The sequence below is a fragment of the Carassius carassius genome, chromosome 37, assembly GCF_963082965.1.
Source record: "Carassius carassius chromosome 37, fCarCar2.1, whole genome shotgun sequence".
NCBI classification, from domain to species: Eukaryota; Metazoa; Chordata; class Actinopteri; order Cypriniformes; family Cyprinidae; genus Carassius; species Carassius carassius.
In genome coordinates, this window is record NC_081791.1 from 15,843,254 (window position 1) to 15,860,925 (window position 17,672).

General features: G+C 36.0%; 1 protein-coding gene and 1 long non-coding RNA gene across 11 annotated transcripts in view; one reads left to right on the top strand and one right to left on the bottom strand.

Moving 5' to 3' along the window:
* LOC132118163 (rap1 GTPase-activating protein 1-like) overlaps window positions 1-17,249 on the top strand; it is a 35,446-nt gene extending 18,197 nt beyond the window's left edge. For 3 of the 10 annotated variants that reach the window (XM_059527781.1, XM_059527783.1, XM_059527779.1), the window contains 19 exons: window positions 839-917; window positions 1,142-1,195; window positions 1,430-1,513; window positions 2,433-2,533; window positions 3,479-3,608; window positions 5,026-5,181; window positions 5,271-5,342; window positions 5,908-5,994; window positions 6,208-6,348; window positions 7,713-7,856; window positions 10,605-10,682; window positions 12,425-12,534; window positions 13,199-13,294; window positions 13,812-13,925; window positions 14,834-14,969; window positions 15,167-15,278; window positions 15,425-15,516; window positions 15,756-15,803; window positions 16,743-17,249. In XM_059527781.1, coding sequence (XP_059383764.1) covers window positions 839-917; window positions 1,142-1,195; window positions 1,430-1,513; window positions 2,433-2,533; window positions 3,479-3,608; window positions 5,026-5,181; window positions 5,271-5,342; window positions 5,908-5,994; window positions 6,208-6,348; window positions 7,713-7,856; window positions 10,605-10,682; window positions 12,425-12,534; window positions 13,199-13,294; window positions 13,812-13,925; window positions 14,834-14,969; window positions 15,167-15,278; window positions 15,425-15,516; window positions 15,756-15,764 — 1,795 coding nt within the window. In that variant the 3' untranslated portion in view covers window positions 15,765-15,803; window positions 16,743-17,249. The remainder of the gene's footprint in view (window positions 1-838; window positions 918-1,141; window positions 1,196-1,429; window positions 1,514-2,432; window positions 2,534-3,478; window positions 3,609-5,025; window positions 5,182-5,270; window positions 5,343-5,907; window positions 5,995-6,207; window positions 6,349-7,712; window positions 7,857-10,604; window positions 10,683-12,424; window positions 12,535-13,198; window positions 13,295-13,811; window positions 13,926-14,833; window positions 14,970-15,166; window positions 15,279-15,424; window positions 15,517-15,755; window positions 15,804-16,742) is intronic. The other 7 variants (XM_059527789.1, XM_059527782.1, XM_059527780.1 and 4 more) reach the window with 6 other exon arrangements.
* Window positions 11,564-13,657, bottom strand: LOC132118165 (uncharacterized). Its single transcript, XR_009425882.1, has 2 exons — window positions 13,535-13,657; window positions 11,564-12,560 (listed from the first exon to the last, which is right to left on the bottom strand). It is a non-coding gene; the product is annotated as an uncharacterized LOC132118165 (long non-coding RNA).
* Window positions 17,250-17,672: the final 423 nt, after the last annotated feature.

The window sequence follows — 17,672 nt, forward strand, 5'->3', positions numbered from 1 at the left end:
CATCGCACAGTGTGTTTGCTGGTACGAGTCACGTTTACGGACCGGCGGCCAATAAAAATACATCATGAAATCATCGCGACATGGCGCTAAATCATAAAACTTCTTACCTGAAGGTCTTATCCCTTCCTCTTTCACCGCTTCCACTTCTTTTCAACACACATAAAAAGTACAACTGCTAAAGTGTGATTTATTATGCTCTTTTTGTTTACCACTAGGGCATACTCATGACGTTTTATTATTCTATAGAAACGTGCGTTGTTTCCTACAAGTCAATAGGTGTCATCGTCGTACAGTCTACACACATGTCGTAGTCAAATTTATTAGATCCATATCGCACAGTGTGACATGCAATGATCTTATAGGATTGCTAGAATCGTGCAGTGTGTTTGGGCTTAAGGACGAGGAGCGCACGAAGAAGATAATTCCAAAGAGACATTTATCACATCCACAAAGGAGGGAGAACTCAGAGAACTAAAAGAAGGAGATTTATACAAATGGAAGAAGAGCTAATGACTTAATTAACTAGATACAAGTGAACTAAATAAAGTAATCAAGGGAAAACAGAAACTTAACCCTGTGTCCCAAATGTGCATACTATCCACCCTATTTGCCCTGAATAGTATTGCAAATTGTGAATTTAGGAGGGATAGTATGCACATTGGGACGCAGGGTAGGTCAATGAACAGGACATATATTATTGTCTTATATATATATATATATATATATATATATATATATATATATATATATATATATATATATATATATATATATATATATATATATATATATATATAAAATCATCTTATGTCTACAAATGTCTTTCCTTTTTTTACAGAACAAAAATGAAAACATATCAGGACGTGATTCCAATATCTTGTCTGACCGAATTCCCCAACATTGTCCAGATGGCCAAGGTAAGAGTGAATCAAGTGTGGAGGGGGTGAAGGGGTCAGCACTATTGTTTTCAGGCCCTCCGATTCATCACACTTCTCTTGGAGTGACATGACTGATTGTCTCCCTCTCCCATGAGCCTGTTCTGTCCTGCCTGGACAGATGACCGTAGTGTTGCATCACTTTTGCAAGATCAGATGAGAATGAGGAACAATCAATATGTGTTTTCTTTTTTCTTTATCATCAGCTCGTCTGTGAAGAGGTGAACGTGGACCGATTTTTCCCGGTGCTTTACCCAAAGGTACACAACAATTACAATCAATCTTTTTGTATGACCCACCTGCACCAAAGTGATATGCTTAACTCAATAACACATAATCCTAAATCATTTGTCCTGGTTGATTAAAGCGTGGCACTGGGAAATATGCCAGTTTCTGCAAAAGTATTGCTCGTCGTCTCTTTGGGTTTGCATTGTTGACAAAGCAGTACCTTAAGGACATTCATCATGCTATTGAAAACATCTACTCTGCCACAGGCCTCCAGGCTCATCGTCACTTTCGACGAACACGTCATAAGCAACAACTTCAAGTTTGGAGTCATTTATCAGAAGTTTGGACAGGTGAGTCGCATGGGAAGCCTTATCTCCATTAGCTTCTTCACAACCGATTTCTTCTCATTTAGCCGATGCACAGAGATGAATTGGTGCTGTAACTCACCATCATAATTCATCTTTATTCAGAACAACACCATTCTTTTGAACAAAGTTGCCTTTCCTTTTCTCAACCCTAAAATGTCTCCTCTGCTTAGACAACAATCAAGCCGTTGTCTTCATTTGTCTTTTATTAGTATCATGAGGCTATTGTTCCCAGAGGAAAGCTTTGACTGCATTAAAACAGATCCTTGACCTGCCACAGAGACTGAGAGGTTGTTCGAGGATGCTTGCCAGCAACGCTCTTAGCCTATAAGCATGACAGTGGAGGCTGCGAGATGTGCTTGAACAGCCTCTAATCGCACGGATCAATGTGTTTACACACTCAGCCTTTCCAATGTGGTTAACAAGAACACAGAGGCCCTTAATGGGACGTTCTCATGTCTAAAACGCACCTTATGGATCAGCCCTTAAAACTTCCGCTTGTCCTCCTTGACTCTAAATGGGAGACAATGTTTGTTCAGGAGAACAATTTGCATTTTCATCAAGCTAATTGACTCATGGTGAGCCATTTAGGTTTGCTAATTTTAGTTTGCTTTTGACCTCATCAAGATATTCTTGTTTTTGTGTGTAGGTTCATTTCATATGGGGTTTGTTGAATGTCAGGCTTTGTGCTGTAACATAAGCATTGTCATGTGTTCTTGTGATGTATGAAAGACTGAACTACTTTGTTATTTTGTTCAGTAATTGAAGTCATGATAATGCATGAAGCTTCTGTGTTGTGTTGACCTTCTATTGTACCTGAAGGGTTACTGTGTCTGCTGCCAACGGCACAATACAAATGTTTTTTTGAAACTTTTAAACAATTTATGTGTTTTCATCTGTGTAGACCTCAGAGGAGGAGTTGTTTGGGAATAATGAGGAGAGTCCTGCTTTGGTGGAGTTTTTAGAGTTTCTAGGACAGAAAATCGAGCTCCATGACTTCAAAGGGTAACTCTCTCTCTTACTCTCTCTCAGTACGGCACAAGTGAGATGCAAACGCACTAGATTAAATGTTTAACAACATGAATCAATTAAAATAGAAGCTTTGGGTGTTTGTGTTTGCATCTGTGCACTTCTGAGGAGAGATTTCACTAGGAATGAACTGCACTTTCTTATAGCTCTGTTATAGCTCCTGCAAATCACACAAAGTGTAAAATGATGTTATTATTATCAAGTCAGTTTTATTATTATTAAAATTATAAAAAATATTTTATTAATTGAAATAGATGAAAAATATAAATGTTACTATTATTAATATTAATTTATTAATAAATATTACTAAAATAAACTAAAATAAAATGTTTAAGTTCAAGCATAAAATTACTAGAATTAAAATATAAGTTAATGCTAAATAGACATATTTAATGAAAAAATTACAAAAGCATTTTTGTCACAAGATTACTAAAATCACAAAATTACTAAAACATTAATAATTAGTAAAATACTAAAAGTGTATATACTAATCATACATAGGAATTTAAAATGTTATTCGCTTAATTAATTTATTAATAATTATTTACAAAATAATAGAAATAATCACTTTTAAATTTTCATTAAAATAAATATATGTTGGTGTAATTATTGTTTATATAGTGAAATCTAACAAAAAATAATAAATGATCAAATAAATACTGTAGACATGTTTAAAAACAGTAGATTTTCTTATCCTTTTTGCATTTTGTTTTATTAAATCAATTTATTTATTACTTTTTATTTTTATGTGGCTCTCCTAGCAAAACATTTAGATTATTTTTTTATTTGTAACCTTTACAAAGATATCCAAATGATAAAGTTTTGCTACCAAACTATGATTCCTTATCTTTGTGAAGGCTAATGCTAATGATATCATTCATGTTTGACAGCAGAATCCTTGAATATGCTTTCTTCTACTAGGTTTCGTGGAGGATTGGACGTGACACATGGACAGACAGGCTCTGAATCTGTGTACCACAATTTCCACAACAAGGAGATCATGTTCCATGTGTCAACTAAGCTTCCCTACACAGAGGGCGATACACAGCAGGTACTCACAATTCTGTGGGTTCAGACAGTGAGAGGGTCACTCACAGCACATGTGTTTTCATTGCTTCTAGATCCTTTAATCAATACAACTGTGGTAAGCACCAGTTGTCCCTGATTTTCCATCTTTGTAGATACTGTTCAGATGCAAAATAATATAACAAGCCACATAGGTATGAGCCATCTGGATCGACAAGAGGGAAGAAATCCATTCCTTAGCATTGGGGCAGATGCTGTTTTGTGCAGACACACACTGCTGATGTTCTGGCAGATGATTGTTGACTCACAAACTGACCTTTATTCTGCACCTTCACTGGCAGCACTGTGTCCTCTGAGGAAGAGTGTTTTTTAGAGCTCACTCCTCAGGGAATCTTCTACATTTAGAACACATGAAGCCTGCTCCTCTCTCTCTCTCTCTCTCTCTCTCTCTCTCTCTCTCTCTCTCACTGTCATGTGTGCACACTTACACTCTGCAGTGATTGGAGGCTGACAGCAGATCGAGTTGGTGAACTGATGTCCATGTTTAAATGAGCGGCTGCAACCTCTGTGTTTGCCCTTGCCAGCCATCTGTTGAGACATGTTGTGAAAAACAACTTCAGCACATGGCATCATTGACACATAAATATAACCTCAAAAGTATATGGAATTTATCATCAGATGTCTGCCAGAAGAGCGTTTAACGACACTCACCGCAGCTGTGTGTTTGTATATTACATCAAATATGTTTGGACTGGCTTATTTCATTCCTAAGCAATAAACTGCAAGATATTGTGCTATGATTTGTATATATTCATGTATAAAAGGCATACTATGCAATGGATATTCAGAATATAGCACATATTCTAGTGATTTTATAATGGCATGATATAAATGTTAAAGATGCATTTTTTTAGCATTTTTTTTTAAAGCTAATGTATTATGTCTTGTTATTCTTGCTATTCTTCAACACTGTTATTTTTAAGTTTCTATTTATTAAAGGATCTTGAAAAAAATATTAGAATGATTTCTAAAGAATCATGTGACACTGAAGACTGGAGTAATGGCTGCTGAAAATTCAGTTTTCCCACCAAAGGAATAAATTAGATTTGGGAAAAAAAGAAGATTCAAAAACATTAAAATATTCTTATAGCCCCCAAACATTTTAACTGTATGTAGGTTAAATATTAATAGTTGTTTTTTTATGAAACTATGGTGAATAAGTTTTTGTGTCATTTCTATTTTAGTAGACTGCAACGCTGTTTTGACCAATCAGCATCCAGGACCCAACTCTTTTATCCTTCTTTGGCTTGAAAACTGCTAATACATTTTAAATTATGCCAAAGAAATCTCACTTTAACAACTGTATAGTATTTAAGTTTAATTCAACTGTTACATTTAAATTAGGAATTATAAAAGTGACATCTCTTGTTTTGTTATCACAGCTACAAAGGAAGAGGCATATAGGAAATGACATCGTGGCCATCGTGTTTCAAGACGGGAACACTCCATTTGTGCCAGACATGATTGCCTCCAACTTCCTGCATGCCTATGTAGTGGTGCAAGTTGAAAATGCCTGTTCTGACAACGTCATGTACAAGGTACATCAACACAGTATTACTGCAATCTAGCGCGTCTTTAACACCCCTCTGTGAGTCAGTAAGTGATGCATGCATTTATCATTGTCCAGGTTTCGGTAACAGCGAGAGATGACGTCCCCTTCTTCGGACCACCTCTTCCCAACCCAGCCATTTTTAAGAAAGTGAGTTTATGAATCTAAATAAATGGAAGTGGAGTATTTATGCATTGCACTAGCAACATCAGGGTCATGGGTTCAGGTCCTACGTAATGCACTGATGAAATTTATACAGTAAATGCTCTTTAAGTGGCATTTCAGGGGGGAAAGTATCTGCTTAATACAATTCATTTCATTTAAAATGCTTTGGGTCAGTAAGATTTTATTAAAACATTATTAAATTCTCCTATGCTCAAGGTTGCAATTATTTGATCAAAAGTACTGTAGAAACTGTAATATTGTGAAACCATATTACATTTGAAATTTATTCCTGCGATTTCACAATTTATTGCTGTGAATTTCAGTGTCACGTGATCCAATTTGGTGATCAAGAAACATTTATCATTTTATTTTCAACATTAAAAAGAGTTGTGCTGCTTAGTATTTATGTGGAGACTGTATTCTGTAGTCCAAACGAATGTAATTTTATAAGATTTTAATGCCTATTTCTATATGTAAAGAAAAAAAAATTTCTCCATCCATCTGTATTTCTCTCATTTGTTCTCCTTCTGCACTCTCCTGCCTCCCTCAGGGCCCAGAGTTTCATGAATTCTTGCTTACCAAGCTGATCAATGCTGAATACGCTTGTTACAAAGCTGAAAAATTTGCCAAATTAGAGGTGAGTGTCATTAAGCTGTCAGAAATCAGTGCTCATATGTAATACCAAGGTTATGGCTTTAAATGCAATGTATTAATAAAATGTATTTTATGATATGCTGTATGTGACTAACAAATGCATACATGTAATGTGAATGTCACAAGCCTCATCTAGCATTAATTTACCATGTTCAAATGTATGCTATGTCTAAGTACAAGTGCGCTATATCACCAGGAGCGTACCCGGTCTGCTCTGCTGGAGACGCTGTACGAGGAGCTGCACATCAACAGTCAGGCTATGATGGGGCTGGGAGGAGAGGAGGACAAACTGGAGAATGGAGGAGGAGGGGGAGGCGGCTTCTTTGAGTCTTTCAAGGTAATCCACAAGGACCCAGTGCTCCGAGGTCTCTGTGAGGGCACTTACATCCAGAATAGAGGGGGATGGGGATGTTTGTGAAGCATTGCTGTGGCTTGTGTGTGTGAATGCTGGACGGGGGTGGATTTGGTTTGTGGTCATAATTTTTTTTTCTGATATGAGAGGAGTCATTCATTCAGAGCAGTGTCTTTATATACTATCATATTTGTATAATAATAGAATATTTTTTAATAATATTTTACATTTTATTTTTATATTTTCTGTTTTCATTTTAGTTTGAGTAATTCTGTTGTTGTGTTTGTCATTTTTGTTAGTTTCCGTTTTTAATAAGTCTATTTAGTATTAGTTATTCATTCGTTTTTATTTAATTTAGGTTAAGTTGTTTTAGTCCATAAGCTTAAACACAACAAATAAATCCATCCTAGCTGAAATATATATTTTTTATCTTGCGGCTGTTATTCTTTTTGAAAAGTAGCATATTTTTCTCTCTTGGGATTTAGATAGCTGTGTCTTTATGACTCCACCTGCCAAGTGATGTAACCGATGCTACTGAAATTAAATAACTCATTACCATAATTAACACTAATTAAATCCTATTAGCACATTGTTGAGCATAGATCCACTCATGAGATTTATCTTATGCTCTACAGTGTTTTGTTTCCTGAAATACTTTACAAATTAATCAGTAGTACATGATTAATCATACACGACACAAATATTTTTCTGTAATGCGCAGCATTATGCCTGACGACTATATAGAGGTTATTTATCAAGTAGACTGAATTTTCCATAGCAATAATTCACAGTAGACAGGGAAGGTTTGTATGTGCATGGCAGCCGGGTTTATAATTGAATGTGTTCAGTGGTGTTCATGCATTGATTGTTGTCATCCAGACATGAAAAATCAATCAGACTTCTCATAAATCATTTCCATTATCTGTCTTTTAATCTATTATATTTGTTTCCGCAACCACTATTTCACACTGTTTTCAGCAGCAGCTGTCAATAGATGAACTCATTAGCGTAGACACAGCTCATTGGTGGTTGTGGCATTTTCCCGTGAAATCAGGCAGCACTTTAGTAGGTGATGTTTAATCAATATCCATTAACACTCTCAGGTGGTTCTGCCCTCTATTGGTTGCGAGCTTCAATCGTGAGCAGCCAAACTCTCTGCTAGCTTTATATCATCTGTCTTCCCTCTGCCCACTTGCTTTTTTCTTTCACGAACAAAGCTGCACTCTTCGCTCAGGTGTTGCTCGGGTTGTTTTAGCTACTTGATTCTTTGGCTTCAGACCCACTCCATTGGCCCTCGTTGACCTGCCGCTGCTCACCAAGTGTCCTCCTCATCTCTCCCTGTGCTATAGCGGGTGATCCGCAGCAGGAGCCAGTCTCTGGACACCATGGGCCACAATATCAGGAAGTACACAGTCTCCAATAGTCACAGCGGCAGTATCACCCACAACAACAACAACCACCACTCACCAGAGACCCCTAAACCCCCTGGGATAGTAAGTAACCCCCTGCCCTACTGGCTTTTCAATGGGCCAATCTATGCTAGTCCCCAATCTTCCCTCCACTATGATGTAAAAAGACAGTCCTGGTTACACATACTTCACGAATTCCTGACTACACTGAAAGTTAAGCACATGCACAGATCCTCTGAGCTGCCAAACTGAGAACAAAACAACACAAGGAAGATGAAATAATTCATGATCAATCAACCAACTTCAATTTAATTCATAATTTCCCTCATGCACCAGTCCCTTAAAAATTTTTTCCTCATTTCCTTCATGCTTTTTGTCTGTCATCTCTGCAGCCACTGATTTTTTTCACTGGACCTTTTACAGTTTACCTCAGGAATGTTTCTTGAAAGGGTCACTTAACTGCACTGGTCTTGCTCCTGTTTGCTGCTCTACAGTCAGGATTTCCTGAGTTAAAAGGGTCAATGACATGAAGTTCCTATCTATTATCTTTATTCTAAAGTTTTTTTTATTGTTTAGAATTAAAAAATAGAAATGAAGGGAAAAAACTTGTGCATGAAAGTAACTTGGCATGCATATATAATATATTTTAATATATGTTTACTTTTTACAGTTTGATGTACTGAGACATAAAAAAGATGTTTTTTTTGATAATATAATTTGTAATACTCTTTTAAAAATAGTACTACCTTTAAAAAAAAAAAAAAAAAAAAAAAAAAAAACCTTTTTGAAAATAATGATGGTTGCATGACATTTGTCACATGACATTTTTTCAGGCAATTTTATTTTGATAACTATATTAAACTTTTTCAAATCCATCCATCAGAACTTGACATGTATGTTTTAAACCTGATTTTTAAAAATGGTTTTCTTATTTTTCTGCAGACCCTTTTATTGTATAAATATGTCATTGACCCATATACAGTATGAATTTGCGCTTTCCCCATTATAATCACAGGAGGTGTGTGTCTTGATTATGGTGAAGATGAGGTCCTTTGGGGGGGTGCATGACATAAAGTAGTGTGGAATGTGCTGCATGTTGCTCATGAGGGAATGAAATGCTGTCAGATCTACAAGGCGTCATGTGAGACATTATTTTGTTATTTTCCTTGCAGTGTCTCTCTGGAATGAATACTATCTGATTTTGAAGTAGGATAAGGTGACCTGCAACAGTGTTAGTATAAAGAAGGCTGTGAATGTTTTGACCTCACCACATACCCCACAGGATCAGACACACATCAGCACCGCATAAGAACCTGCTGGGAGAGTTACATATTTATGTGTGTGCAATGCTTGTTGAATGGATTTTAATATGCAGGTGTCTTGTTGGTAAGTATAATTCTTGCACAGCTTAAGTGCAGAAACAGTGTCTTCCGGCCAGCTAGCTCTTGCTCCATCAAGCGCAGCGGCTCTTATGGTGCTGCTTCTTGCCCCGGGGACCGTCACACACTGAGAGCCATGCTAAGTCATGCCAGCGCCCCTCGTGAGCACCGCTCATATGAGTCGAGAGAAATCCCACTTTCCCCACAGGGACTCGCACTGGAAGACATTTCAGAGTTACTGAGCCATGCCTCTGTCACAGTTAATGCTTCTGTTATTTATAGCGCTATCATATGCCATGTCAGTCAAATGGCCTTCACACAGGCTATGCAATGGAGAATAAAAAACTACATTTTAGTACAACTAATATTTTGGTATTGTGAATTTAATCCTAAAGGTTACTGGTGAAAATTAGAAATCGTGTATTACTTCATCTCCTTATGGTGATTAAGTCAGAACAAACAAGGCCATTGACAGTGATAGGGCCCCACTAAGGTCCTGTGTGACAGTGGTTATCAACTGGTTTTGCTGCAGGACCCAGTACATTGCATATCAAGTGACAACTCAACACTTACCAAAATGTATTTATTTATCACAAGTAAATAAAAACATATTCAAATTTACATCGAAACTTGCATAGGTCCAACAATAGTCAAAATGAGTAACATAAAGTAAATAAAAACGTATTTAAAATCACACTGAAACTTGCATAGGTTCATTGATATGCAATATTATTAACATAAACTGGATTCTGAATTCAGTTTTTTTTATTTTAATATTTACATTTTTTTGTATTTTATTTTATTGTAAATAAAAGCATCCATAAAATAAGATTGAAACTGTAAAGTACATAGGTCCAACAATATGCAAAATAACAAACTGGATAGTAATATTTAAAGGTTTGTAAATTGTATTTTATTTAGTTATTTCAGCATTTTTCCACTTCTATGTGGGACCCTGATATGAAAATGGATTAGCTTCAACAGGCCAATCCATTTTAATATAACGACCCACCAGTTGAGTGCCAATGACCTATGGTAATTATGAGTATGCACAGTTTGCATTTTTGCAAGTTTAACATAACTCCTTTAACATAACTAAGTTCAGTTTCCAAAATAATGCATAAATGTTCATTTAACGTCATGATATATGAACCTTCTTGTCTGACTAACCTGACTAACTGTTAAATTGTGTCACCAATTGTGTGCTATGTGCTCCTACTTCAGCATTTTTGTCCTTCACAGGTCCCTGCACCTGCTGAGGTTCCTCTGGCCCTTTTTTCCTTGTGTGGCTACTCTGTTGTGTTCATGACAGCTTTTTACTTGCTGTTCATGCTTTGATGACTGTCTCTCCAGCAGATGTTTGTAGGCTATTTTGTTTGTATAACACATAACCTGCTGCATGGACTCATGATTTCTCTCGTTCTCTCTCTCTTTCTCTGTGGGATCTGTGCAGTCATTGCTTGTCCCAGGCAAAAGTCCCAGTAAATATGGACGGCGTGGCAGTGCCATAGGAATAGGAACCATAGAAGAGGTTCATGTATAACTCTCACTCCTCTCTCATATGCATCATTTGTTCTCACCGCATGACTTTTACAACATACAGCTGCAGTTACAGTCAGCTAAAGTCCCTTTTTCAATGCACTGATCATAATATAATATTTTCTTTAAGTAAAACTTTCTTTAAGTTTTACTTTAAAAATTTACATTTGTAAAATGTGGTTTGTCCACTGGACAATTGTTTGGAAATACGCCTATTTTGAATGTTTTGTTAACAGAATGATTGCCACCAGTGTATTATAATACACCCTCTTAACAAACTATGTTTATCTCGCATTATTATATTTAACTACAACTAAATGCATAAAATGGCTTTCATTAATAAAAATAAATAAATAAAAATGTAATTTAGTTTTAAAATTTCAGTTAACAACTGATATAATAAAATTTAATAAAAACTGTCTACACATTTAAAACAAAAGCTAATAAAAAGACAAAATAACTAAATTACTAAAACATACATGAAATATAAAAATAAATGTAGCATTGGTCTATTCTTCACAACGTTTTTAATTGATTTCATTAAATATGGCATTTTACACTGAATACTTCTGCAAGTCTACATCTAACAGTCTAATTTCTGTTTTATTTAATATGATTACTTTTTTATTGTATTTTACATTTTTTATTGTATTTATTTATTTATTTATTTTTGCAATAATAAAATGTACAACAAATAAAAATTAAAATAAACTAAAATCAATCATTTTAAAAGCTAAAGTGAATTTAGGCACCACAGAATTATAATGTGCTGAATGAAAAATGGAAATTCATTTTGAGATTTTGAGATTCATTTAGCCAAGTATTACATTTAAAGTGTACATGCACAATTAAATAACTGATATGAAGCATATATATTGTGCATCCATCATTTTATTCATGCCATACTATCCAGTCTTACTAAACAGGCCATATTCCATATTGAATATAAGCCACTTTGACAGTAAGCACTGTTCAGTTAGAGTCATATTGCATACTTTTATATCCTTTACCACTTTTCTTTTAAATGACCCATGTACATCTACGTACATCTGTGTTCAGCAGCAGTTTCAGTGTTTAATGTTCATGGTAAAAGGTCACAGATTTCATCATTGCTCCCCTTCCAGCATCACTTCCTGCATGTAAACCATAGCTCTGCTACATTTTTAATGTCCAACGTCATTTCTTGTTGTGTAGTATGTACTATTCAGTGTATTTCTATCCCCTCGTCTGATAATTGTACACTCTTCGCGAGCTACTGTAATAGCATAGAAACACAAAAGAAAAAGGCAACATCGAGTCTTTCCGAAGCCTTTGAAGCCATTTTAGATAAAAGCCTTTTTGAAGGCCTTTCATTTGAAGTCATGAAGCAGTAGCTGTAAAATCCCAGTGCTCAGGCTTGAAGAGAACAAAGTGTCCCCAGCGAGAGCACAGTCGCCCAGTGAAGCTCAGGAGATCCTGCTCCCATCTTTCATCTCTCAGTTCAGGCCGAAACCCTCAAGCGCGCTCTTCACATCCACCCTGCCAGTCAAGCTATGAAACACTGCCTTTTGTTCTTAAAAAAGGCTGGAGCATGCCATAGATATAAGAAATAATAGACTATTGCTAGTGGTATAACATAGACCTGACCTATAGAGGATGTATTATCCTTAAAGTTTCCTTTGAGAAGTTTTCATCTCAGTGTGAAGGTGTTTCTATGAATCCTTGGCTCGCTGACCTTCCTGTTCTCTCCTACAGTCTTTGATCATTCCTGGAAAAAGCCCAACTAGGAAAAAGTCAGGACCTTTCAGCTCTCGACGTAGCAGTGCTATCGGCATCGAGAACATCCAGGAGGTCCAGGAGAAGAGGTAAGAGGAGGAGGAAACTTCAGAAACTGCAATTGTGAAGCATGAAAATTTCATTGTCACAGATTCAGGCACTTTTGTGCTCAAACCTGCTTTCAGAAGCAAGATTTTCTGTGAAATTCATATATGCACTACAATTCAAAAGTTTGGACTCAGAAATATTTAATTTTACTAATTTCTTTAATTATTATCATCTTATTTATTATCATTTTTATTATAATTTCATTTAGTTATTTTATTATCACAGTTAAAAATATTAAGCAACTCAACTGCTTTCAACATTGATAATAAGAAATGTTTCTTGAGCAGAAAATCAAATCATAAGCCTGGAGTGATTGCTGCTCAAATTCAGCTTTGCCATCACAGAAATAAATAACATTTCAAAACATTAAAATAGGGTTATTTTGAAAAAAATAAATCCTTTTTTAAAGGTTTTTTTATTTTTTTGTATAGGAATATTCCTATATAAGACAGTTAAGGGCAGTTTGAGAGAGATATTATTGACAATGTTAGTACTGACAGAATGGTTATATCCCAAAAATCTTACATTTATTTATCATGCACTGTACATGCAAAAATACTTAATATAAAATAAAAGAGTTACAGGCAGGACATAAATTGTTACACAAACTTTACACTCTTTTTTGTGTTTATGTGTTTGGTGAAGAATTGCTGCTCTGTTGTCAGAGGACAGGACAGTGCTCTGTCTCTCTCTACCCAGCGTCACTCTCAAGAATGGGAGGCTCATCGTGGATTCCTCCAAGTATAAATGCCACCATAGAATGACACCTCTATAACCACAGAGTAGCTGCTTTCCTTACCTGGCCATAGCAATGCATCTGAAATGCTATGAATTATGGCCTTTAGCACATTATTAAACTGGTCACACATGCAAAATCAGCATGCTAACTGATTGGTGGTCTGCTAATTTTTCAGCCAATCATTGTCTGTTTAACTGATTTTGCATGAGCTGGCCTTTTGTCATATGTGCTGTAGTACTTACAGGCCCTTTGAATGATGTTGCTCCGAACTCATGTGTTTCAGTATAGTGATGTGAATCAGCATGCACTGTTGTATCTAACCTAACCTAACTCTGAGTAGACTGCTGTTGAGCTTGAATTCTGTCACCTCACCTTTGACCTATAGAGTTTCAAACACAATGCTTATGCTGCCCTCTGATGGTGAAAGTGTGTGTGTGTGTGTGTGTGTGTGTGTGTGTGTGTGTGTGTGTGTGTGTGTGTGTGTGTGTGTGTGTGTGTGTGTGTGTGTGTGTGTGGCAGTAGAGAGTGCTTCCCCACACAGAAGACTCCTGACAGTGGCCACGCCTCCCAGGATCCCAAGTCTGAAAACTCCTCCAATCAGAGCTCTCCCGAGGTCCTCATCACCAAGAACAGGTAAAGTGTAAAGCATTACAGAGTAATGATTGATTTGTTCACATATTTCAGCGAGCCTTAAACCTTGTGCTTTTATGTCTCAAGGGTTGATTTCAACATTTTGTGTTAAAATGTGTTTAAATTGTTTTTAAAGCTTTCTACAATCCCTTTATTTATTTTTGCTTATTTTCAAATGTATTTGTAGTGTATGTGTAGATTATATTGTTTTCCTTTTGTCCCAAACCCAAATATTAATCTACGAAAAAGCATGATAAAATATAAATAATTATAATATTGATATATTTATATAGATAAAACATTTCATATTTCATTTTAATATTTCAAACGTTGTGTGAGAATGGTGTAAACACAGTGATTTATTATTGAAAATTTAAACTGCCAGTACGTACTGATGGACTGGTTATGTTCCAAAAATCTTACATGCAGTGAGTGATCATGCAAAGCAGTATGATACTGTGTTTGTGTGTGTATAAAATCTCTATAGAAAATCAAAAAATTCTGTACTAGCTTATTAAGGAGACACATGTGTTAATGAAGGTAAATAAAAAGGTAGAATTTTTTTTATGGTGTGCTGTGTCCAAAAAGGCTGTTTATTAATTATACCAAAAGAACAAAAACAAAATGACCATCACTTCCTTAATTGAGATGTGGTGAAAATGAGCAGGAAAAAAAAGCAACATTGTCAGTTTTTGTTCATATTTGGTGCTTGATAGGGTTTGCTACTGAACCCTGGCTGTGTGTTTTGGTGGATGCAAGCGATCTGACAACAATAACTATGGGAGCTTCTTGTTTGTCACAGCTAAAGGCATTAAGAACATGTTTTTGTGTGTGTGTGTGTGTGTGTGTGTGTGTGTGTGTGTGTGCGTGCGTGCGTGTGTGTGTGTGTGTGTGTGTGTGTGTGTGTGTAGCTCAAGCATGTACTGCCAGGCTCCCTCCATTCCTGAGGCTCTTGACCTGTCCCGCTCCTCCTCTAACGCCAGCAGCTTTGCTAGTGTGGTAGAGGACAATGAAACCGAGGCCACAGAGGACTATGACACCGGCATGGTGAGAAAAGCACATTTATCGTCAACACATTCAAGTAATGAACATCTCTAGAAACTACACAGTCATTGCATGCAAACTGTCTTTGGCGCAGACATGTTCACAGCAGAGACTAACATTAAAAAAACAACAATAAGACAGACTTCATATATTTTGTCAGTTTGTCTGCTAGAACCATTTGTTGTATTTGTCCCATTCAGGAGAGTCTGTCGTCAGCAGATACTCCTCATAAACGAGACTCGTTCACATACAGCACATGGCTGGAGGACAACATGAGCACTGCCAGTACAACCAGCAGGGGGAGCTCTCCTGGTGAGAGAAACAAGCTGTGCAAAATCATTTCATTCACACAATCTTAACATATTTATAAAAATAAAACATCTTTGGTGTATCTTTGTGTAGTAGTGTAGCTTATGTTTGTGTGTTTATCTATTAAATAAATGTACTTATGTTTCCAGCTGGGAAAACAGATGGAGGAAAGAACCAGGAGCAGAACCGTACAGACATCCGCATCAAACTTGAGCGACCGCATGACCACAAGTCCACATCTGTGAGTCTTACTATTCTAGTCTAAACATAGGGAATTTAATAGTATTTGCTTTAGTGTAAAGATACAGCTGTTGCAATTTTTTTTATATATATATTACAAAATCGTTTAGAATGCAAACTTGTTAACAGCAGTGTATATATTATGCACACAGTCTGCACAGTTATTGGGTGAGTGTGTGCACTCTGCCACCCTTTATTTCTGTCTGTTGTAACTCTGTTACTGTGTGTGCATCTGTGCAGAACTGCTAGCCCCTCCAGATTGACTGCCTCATGGACGTCCATCAACAGGTTAGATATACTGTATCATGACTGAATTCATTTTCTTTAATCAACTTAAGATGTAAACTCATAATCTAGTCTTTTGTATAGCCCTATATTAAATATTAAGAGACTCTTTTAAAGGTCTGCAACTGTATGACCAGTGCATTGAAGTGGTACATATTTTGGATCCTTTGCATATGAAGCATGCTCGTTTTTAAGGCTGAATGAAAGAAAACATTTAGGAAAACTTACAAAAGAAGTTTTATTTATATATATATATATATGGTGGAAAACATTTTAAGATGTTGTTGGTGTTTCCATAATTTGCCAGAAATAATGAATAATTTTTGGTAAATGCAACCTCTGTATCAGTATCTGAACATTTCAAATGTATTGTGTTTTGCTTGGCAGCCAATAATGTTTTTGTAAGTGAGCTTTTATTTATTTTATTTTTATTTTTTAAAGAAATTAATACTTTTATTCAGCAATGATGCCGTTAATTGATCAAAAGTGAAGTGAAGACATTTATAATATTCCAAAAGATTTAAAAGTAATGCTTAGATGTTCTATTAAAAATGTATCGACTTGAACTTCTCCACAAAAATATTAAGCAATATTATTATTCAACATTGATAGCATTTCTTGAGCACCCAATCAGCATATTTAAAGGATTTCTGAAGGATCGTGTGACATTGAAGAATGGAGTTTGCCAACACAGCATTAAATTACATTTTTAAATATCTTCAAATAGAAACTGTTGTAATTCTAATGATATTTCACAATATTACTGTATTTTTGACCAAATCAATGCACCTTGGTGAGCATAAAAGACTAAATTTTCATTGATAATATATGTAATTAGCTTTTACAGTGTATGTGACAATTCTTGTACATTTTTAATTTGTTTTTCATGCTAATGCAGTGTCAATGACCTGATTATTGTTCTTAAACTTATTGTCCAAACAGCAATTCCGTTAGAAACACCTTAGAGAGAAAAGGCGTTACTTGATGAAGAAGAGGATGACGAACACAGTTGGCTGCAGAAGTGACAACATGTACATGCCCCAGAACCACAATCAAGTGACCATACCTCCATCACGACACTCTCTTCCCTTGCAGACTTGACCAGAAACAGGAAGGAGTTGGCTACAGGCAGCCAGAGACTGTGCATTGGCCCTCTCCCCTTGAGTACATCGGTAAATGAATGAGAAGCTCCTCTGTAGCAGCATCTACTGACACGCCACTGTGCCGGTGAGTGGCTAAACTAGCAGGTTATTTGAGGTCCTAACACTGTGCTGAAATTCAGTTCTGTGAAGTTCTGTCTCCTACAACACATTTTATCTGCTTGCGTGATGAAAGCTTTTTAGCCTTGTTCCAAATGGTGGACTCTGCAACAGGGATAGAGCATTCTTCTGAAACCTCAAATGACAAATGGGAAGCACTACGGTCTCGAGGACTTCACTGCAAGTACAGTACACAGAAAGTCGTTCAGAATTAAAATGTGAAAACCCTTGATCTGATGTACATTGTAGCTGTGCAATACATTATTTAAAAGTAACATCACTCCAAAAGTTCAAAGACAAAAAAGATCTTGTTTATCAACTATTGAGTTCAGTTAAAATGCATAGTGATGCACCGATATAAAAAAAATAGAGCATTACCGATAAGCTGCTAATAATTTTGTTTTATGACCAATATATTGTTTTGTTTTATTACCCAATAGCTGATAGGGTATTGATACTGTGTACTGTGCATCCCTAGCTTTTTTTATCTACTGTGTGTGTGTGTGTGTATATATACTGTATATATATATATATATATATATATATATATATATATACTGTATATTAGGGGTGTAATGGTACACAAACATGACTGTTCGGTACTTACCATGTT